This window comes from Oryctolagus cuniculus, chromosome 17 (genome assembly GCF_051225735.1).
Source record: "Oryctolagus cuniculus isolate XC-2025 breed Fujian yellow rabbit chromosome 17, ASM5122573v1, whole genome shotgun sequence".
Lineage (NCBI taxonomy): Eukaryota > Metazoa > Chordata > Mammalia > Lagomorpha > Leporidae > Oryctolagus > Oryctolagus cuniculus.
In genome coordinates this window covers 26,229,247-26,235,574 of record NC_142883.1, presented here as the reverse complement: position 1 = coordinate 26,235,574, position 6,328 = coordinate 26,229,247, and the positions used below count along the sequence as shown (strand labels likewise).

Below are 6,328 nucleotides of genomic sequence, written 5' to 3'. Positions count from 1 at the left end.
TGTGCTGTGTGGTCCTTACCCGTGTTCTCTGTGCCACGCCAAGGGGGGAGCCGGGAATGGGGCCGTCGGCAGATGAGAAGAGGGCACTTTGATGTGCACAGGACTTGCTTTGGTTCCATCTCCCAAAGGGGAAGGAAGAGATCTTGTGCTTGGGGGAGTCGCTGCCCCGTACCCTCTTGTTTTTTTTAATTTATTTTTATTTTTTTATTTATTATTTTTTTTTTTGACAGGCAGAGTGGACAGTGAGAGAGAGTCAGAGAGAAAGGTCTTCCTTTTGCCATTGGTTCACCCTCCAATGGCCGTGGCTGGCGCGCTGCGGCTGGCGCATCGCGCTTATCCGAAGGCAGGAGCCAGGTGCTTCTCCTGGTCTCCCATGGAGTGCAGGGCCCAAGCACTTGGGCCATCCTCCACTGCACTCTTGGGCCATAGCAGAGAGCTAGCCTGGAAGAGGGGCAACTGAGACAGAATCTGGCGTTCCGACCAGGACTAGGACCCAGTGTGCCGGTGCCGCAGGCAGAGGATTAGCCTATTGAGCCGCGGCGCCGGCCCCGTACCCTCTTGTATCGCAAGACGTCCAGGGACGGGGCCCTGGGTAGGAGCAATAGAGGGAGTGATGCAATTGTGTTCCTGTCTCCTGGAGCCACACGCAGAGAGCAGGGCTTGTAGCCCCAGGGGTGGCCACATGGGAGACCCTTCCCTGCCTGTGTGGGTCCGGGACAGGGAGGGCTTGTGGGATGCCCAGAGACCCTCTTAGCCTTGATCGGCCCCATTTCCCCCTGAGTACCAAGGGCGAGAGAGGATAGGTTACAGATGGCTTCTTCCTGCCCACCTGAAAATTTGGACACAACAAGCCCGTGTGCTTCTGCGGTTCTTGATTTATCTCAAACCATTAACAGCAACGAAGAATCTGGCTTCTGGGATACTCAGTGAGGGCCTGGGGCGGGCTGGGGCAGGCCTTCGCTGGCAGCTCAGCCGAGACCTGAGTGGTTGGGCAGGAAGGAGGTCTCCGCAGGGCAGGATGGCAGTTCCCGGCTCTTGGAGGTAGGTGCTGGTGACTGCAGCCCAGAGAGGGGCTCACAGAGGCCAGGGGCTTCCTTCCAAGGGGTCTGTCCTGAGGCAGGGCTCCAGGGATCCGGCGCAGAGAGGCCCCTCAGTTCCACGGTTCTGCCTCGTTCTCTCGGCGTGATCCCGGATTCCCCACCTGCAGCTGACCTGGGGCTGGTTCATTCTGAAGTCCTGTGCGGGGTACCAGGCACCAAGGCCCGGCTGGGCCAGTCCTTAGGCAGGGAAGGGGGTAGAGGCTGACCCCACAGACTCAGTGCTGTCCCAGCCACAGGGGGAAATGGCAAGGGGTGGGATTGGCGGTTGCCCTCCTACACAGTGGTGTTCCCCAGGGCAGGGAAGGCGGCCGCTTCCTGGGATGGGTGCGCAGAGCCACAGCTGGGTGACGGTGCAGGCAGTGGCCCCACGGCCTCCTCGTAGCTTGGTGGCAGCTGGAAGGATGGGGAGAAAAGGTGTTAGCCATTCCGTGTCCTCCCGCCAGAGACACGCAGGCCCTCTGCTATTCTCTGCGTCGTCTCCCGCAGTGAACAGTCCTTCCTTTCAAAGAAGACCCGAGAGCTGTGGCTTATGGAGACCCCTGTGCAGGAGCCCTGAGTCTCTGGGCTGGGGCCTGCCATCCTCCCCTCTACCCAGAGAGGTGGGGTGGGCCCCAGGCAAAGACTGAAGTCTTCACCAGTGGCCTTTCCCTTGTCCTGACCCCAGGAGCTCAAGTTGGGCCTTGTGGATAACAGTGTGGCAAGGCTTCACCCTGCAGGCACAGGGCCAGGAGCGCTGACCACTCACCTCTCCGCAAGCCCAGAGCCCGAAGCGCTGTGCAATCAGCTGGTGGATCTGCTGCTGCCGGTCCTTCTTTCGAACACTCTCGTAGCTAGGCAGGCGAGCTGGCTGCCACAGGGAAATCTGATGGCTCCTGGTCAGCCCCACGCAGAACACTTCATCCCCCTGGGGATGGCCCTGTGACCAAGAAAAGCCAGGGCAGCCAAGGGCACAGGCTTCCACGCGATTCTGCTGCCACAGAGCGAGCCTCAGATGTGGGGTGTCACGCACCCTCCTCTTCTAGAAGCCTCCAGCCCCCCCCCCTTGTTCTGCATTCTTTTTGGTTCCCTAAGCACACTGGGCCCCTTGCCTGGCCTCAGGACCCCAGCACACACCTCTTCCCACACCCGCAGGGACAACACGAGTTCCTTCCTCACCTGCACTCCCTGGGACATTCGGCTCCTTTCCACCGGCTGGACCTCGGGGGTGGGGCATCGTGTGGTGCTGAAGCAGGGAGCGGGCCAGGCCTGGGGGTCATGAAGGTCAACTCATGGTGAAGCTCAGGAGTATGGGTGGTGGGCAAGGGAGCAGAGCCCAACCCTTCCTTGGCCCCGTGCTCCTCTACCCCGTCCCACTAGTCCGCTCCACCAAGTCCAAGGTACAAAGCTCAGACTCTTGGCGTTCACGAAATGCACTGGGGTGTAGAGACTCCAGTCCTCTCTAGCCACTGGCTCACTGTCTCAGGATCTGGCAGCCGCTTCAGTGGCCATTGGAGGGAGAGTCAGAGACCTCCTCCTGTCCCCCCACCCTCCCTCCTGCATCGTGCCAAGTTGGGGAGTCAGGGCCTGGGGGACTGCAGCTCAGCAGGTTTCTCTATAGGAAGCTATATGGTGCCCTGGCCCCTGGGACAAGTTGAAGTTGGGGCTCTGGGCTCTCCCTGTGGGAGCTGGAGCGCTAGGGGAAGACCGCTGTCTCTGCCTAGGGCTCCCAGCACAGGGCTCCCAGCAGTCATGTTTAACAATGGTCAGGGAGGGGCCTGGCCAGGATGTTATTAACCCTACCCACACTGCCGCCCTGACCCCGAAGGAACCAGGCTGGAGGGTGCCGGAGATCCCAGGGGCCCCTCCCACACCGAGCTAGACTTTTCCCAGGCCAGAGTGCAGGTGCCCTTTTGTCAGAATTGGGCTGAGGGGCGTGAGGCAAAGGGTTGCTGGGCAGGGGTGCTCACGTATTGGCTGGGACTCCGAAAGAAGTGGCAGGAGCAGAGGACCTGGCAGCACCGGAGGTCACGCTGGTACAGCAGCCGCAGCAGGATGGCCATGATGAACACGGTGGAGGAAACTGCCCCCCACCCAGGCACAGTCAGGGGAAGCCTGGGGCCCGCACATGGCCCATCTCCCCGCGCTGGAACTGCGCTCCGGTAGGTGGGGTGGCAGTGACCTGGCTGGGTCTCGTGTCAGCCTCACGGGGCAGGGCAAGGTCTCCCTTTGCTGCTGCATTAGCATCCTGGGGCAGAGCTTCATGCGGGAGAGCAGAGCAGCTTCAGCCCCGAGTGGCGGGGATAGGTGAAAGGGGAGTTTACGAGGGCACGAAGTTGGGAAGGAGAGGCCCCAAGAGCCTGGTCTCAACTTCAGTGGCCGGCCCTGTCCTGCTATGAAAGCCTGCCATCCAGAGCCCGGCACAGATAGGAAGGGAATGTTAGGGACTGCGGGCTGACCACACACAGCTTTCTTCCCAAGTGGCTCGGGGAGGGACATTGCTGGATGCGGCCGTGTAGGCGAGGCTGGGCTTCCGGCCTATGGTGAGGGGTCAGCGGTGGATAGGGCCCCACCCTGGGCACTTGGCAAGGCAGTGAGTACTCACCGGCGGCCGCGACTATGGCCAGGAGGCTGCTGTCCATGGTGATGTCTACACACGCAGAGCAGTGGCACGGCGTGCCCAGACTGGGGCATGGGCTTTGAGGACAGCCAGCAAGGCCACAGGGCTGGCCCTCCCCACCCCGGCACTCTGCCCAGAGGAAGAGCCTCCTTCAAGGCTGGGGCAGCTGTGAGCAGCCCTGCAGCTTCTCAGCCTCCTGCCCCTGCTTGTCCTGGTCAGCACCACGCATGACCTAGCGTCCCACAGATGGCACTGCCCTCAGTGTGCCCAGCAGCCGCGAGGGTCCCCTGTAACCTTCAGGAGAGGGGTTTGGCGGGAACAGGCTGGCTTCTGCTGCACCTGACGGACAGCCGGGGGAGCTCAGATCTCTGCACATCTCAGCCTCAGGTTCTCCTCCCACTCTGACCCTGCCCACCTCCACTTCCCATTGGCCCAGGTAACTGGGCTCTGCGTGCCAATTGGCTCTCCTCTGGTCTTGGCTCCCACCTCTGAAAAAGCGGTGGGGTCTGTGGTTGCCTTGGAAACAGGGCACGCTGGGCCACACAGCACAAAAGCATCTGCCCGGGCCCTCCTCCCTTCAGAGCAATTATTGTGCAGCTCCGGGGGCCTAGCCCGCCTGAGCTCACTCCCCGCCCCCACCCTGTGTCCTGACCAGCTTGAATCCTGCTGTTGACCTCAGGGGCCCTGCCAGGGAGGATTTCAAAGGAGCCTTAAAAACCCAAGCCTGCAGGCTGAGCTAACTCTCCAGGAACTCTGCCAGGATTCAGGCAGGCAGAGACGCTTTGCTCCCACTTGCCTCAGAAATGGGGTACAGCTGGGGGGGCACAGATTTCACCCCCAGGCCTGCCCTGAACCCGTCAGGCGTCCTGAAGCCTGGTCCTGGGTCCTGCAGAGCTCTTGGGTCAGCCTACAGCTGGAGCACCAGGCGTGGGGCTGGATCCCCGTAGGTTTCATGCCTGCCTGGGAATTAGAACCACCTGGGGGCTTTAAAACAGGATGCCTCAGTCACGGACATGACTGTGGGTGACCGTGAGGACCTAGTGGAACAGGATGGAGGCCGGCAGGAGTCGAAACAGACTCATGTCCTGCCTAAATTAACCAAGTAAGACTCTGAAAACAGCCCAACCTAGCGGAGCCACAGCCCGGGTTCCCCCGCGGGCTGCTGTCTCAGAGGGGTCCGCTGTTTACTGCCTGTACGGTTATGGGTTCTTTGTACTGACCTGATGTTGAGGTTGGGAAACAAAACAAAAAAGTCACCGTTTTAGAGAACCAGAGTCCTGTGTCCACTAAAATAGCAGCGAGAAAGAAGTCAGCGCCGTGGTCCCAGCACCCAAACGCCATCTCCTCTGAGTTCCTGCTCTCGCCCCCTGGCTGCCTGTCCGGCAAGCCCGCCGGACAGAACGTAGCGACCAGTGCTGGCTCCGGAGGCTGCCTCCTCCCTCTGAAGCCTGCCGTCACCACCAGCATTTCACCGCTCTAAGCCTCAGTTTTCTGATCTGCGAAATGAAAATAACCCAAGTGCCTGCCTGCCCGCAGGGCTGCAGAACCTTTTTTCTGCCAAGGGCCATGTGGATATTTATATCATATAAAAGGGCCATATAAAGCTGTCAACTCAAAAATTAGCCTGCTGTCGATTTATTGAATTTCAAGTTCCACCTGTGGTTGCTGTGGCAGGGCCAGGCATTCCTCCAGCCCTGCTGGGAGGGGTCAAAGGCTGAGACACTGCATACAAGGTCAGCACCCTGGCTAACAGAAGCCCCAGGAGCTGTCATTGGTGAGTCAGGAGCGCCCTCTCCTGGCCACTAGGAAAAACGTTTAGAGGCAGGCGTCTGACCTAACGGTTCCAATGCCTGGGTTTGAGTGCAGGCTCTGCTCCTGATCCCAGCTTCCTGCTAATACAGACCCGGGAGGCAGCAGGTGATGGCTAAAGCAGTTGGGTCTCTGCCACCCACGTGGGGGCCTGGGTTGAGTTCTGGGCTCCTGGCTTTGGCCTGATCTAGCTCTGGCCGTGCATGTGGGGAGTGAACCAGCAGATGGCAGTTCCTGCCTTTCAAATAAGTGCAACTTAAAAAAAAATTAAACAAAACTTGATGTGAAGCAGCCTGGGCAGGAACTGAGCCCTTTGTCCTGAGGAGAGACCTGGCTGACAGTGATTTCAGACTCTCACTGAGTCTCTGATGACAATGGGGGGAGGAGTGGGGCTTGAGAAAGGGAGGGAAGACGGACAGACCTTTTTAACATGGCCCTCCCAGGTCCCAGAGCAGTGGCCAGGACCCCACCACTGCTGCTTCTGTCCCCAGAGGGCCAAGCTCAGTGGTGACCAGCTGGGATTGCCTGTGTTCCTGGGGGTGCCCCACAAGGAGGGCTGGGCAGGAAAGCAGCACAGTGAGGCTTCTAAGCCGGGCCCTGGCGATGCTGAAGACAGAAGCCAGCATCTGCTGCAGCCTGGCCGGTGGCAGGGGCGGACGTGCTGGGTCAGGGCTCTCAAGAACGAGGCTTGGGCACCCCATCTCGCTGGCAGCAGAGGAAGTCAGTCCTGGGCCTGTGTGCCCCTCAGGAGAGCGAGCTAAATCAGATGGGTGTTGCATCCCTTGTGGTTCTTGCACAGCTCCCGAACTACCTGCACTCTAGG

At 60.1% G+C, this 6,328-nt stretch overlaps 1 protein-coding gene across 1 annotated transcript; it reads right to left on the bottom strand.

Moving 5' to 3' along the window:
• Nucleotides 1-859: 859 nt before the first annotated feature.
• Nucleotides 860-5,252, bottom strand: LOC149121160 (uncharacterized). The gene is made up of 5 exons (XM_089318153.1): nucleotides 3,682-5,252; nucleotides 3,047-3,159; nucleotides 2,256-2,345; nucleotides 1,846-2,016; nucleotides 860-1,493 (listed from the first exon to the last, which is right to left on the bottom strand). Exons 1-5 carry the CDS (start codon nucleotides 3,716-3,718, stop codon nucleotides 1,374-1,376), a joined length of 531 nt encoding a protein of 176 aa, XP_089174279.1. The 5' UTR covers nucleotides 3,719-5,252; the 3' UTR covers nucleotides 860-1,373.
• Between the last annotated feature and the right edge of the window lie 1,076 nt (nucleotides 5,253-6,328).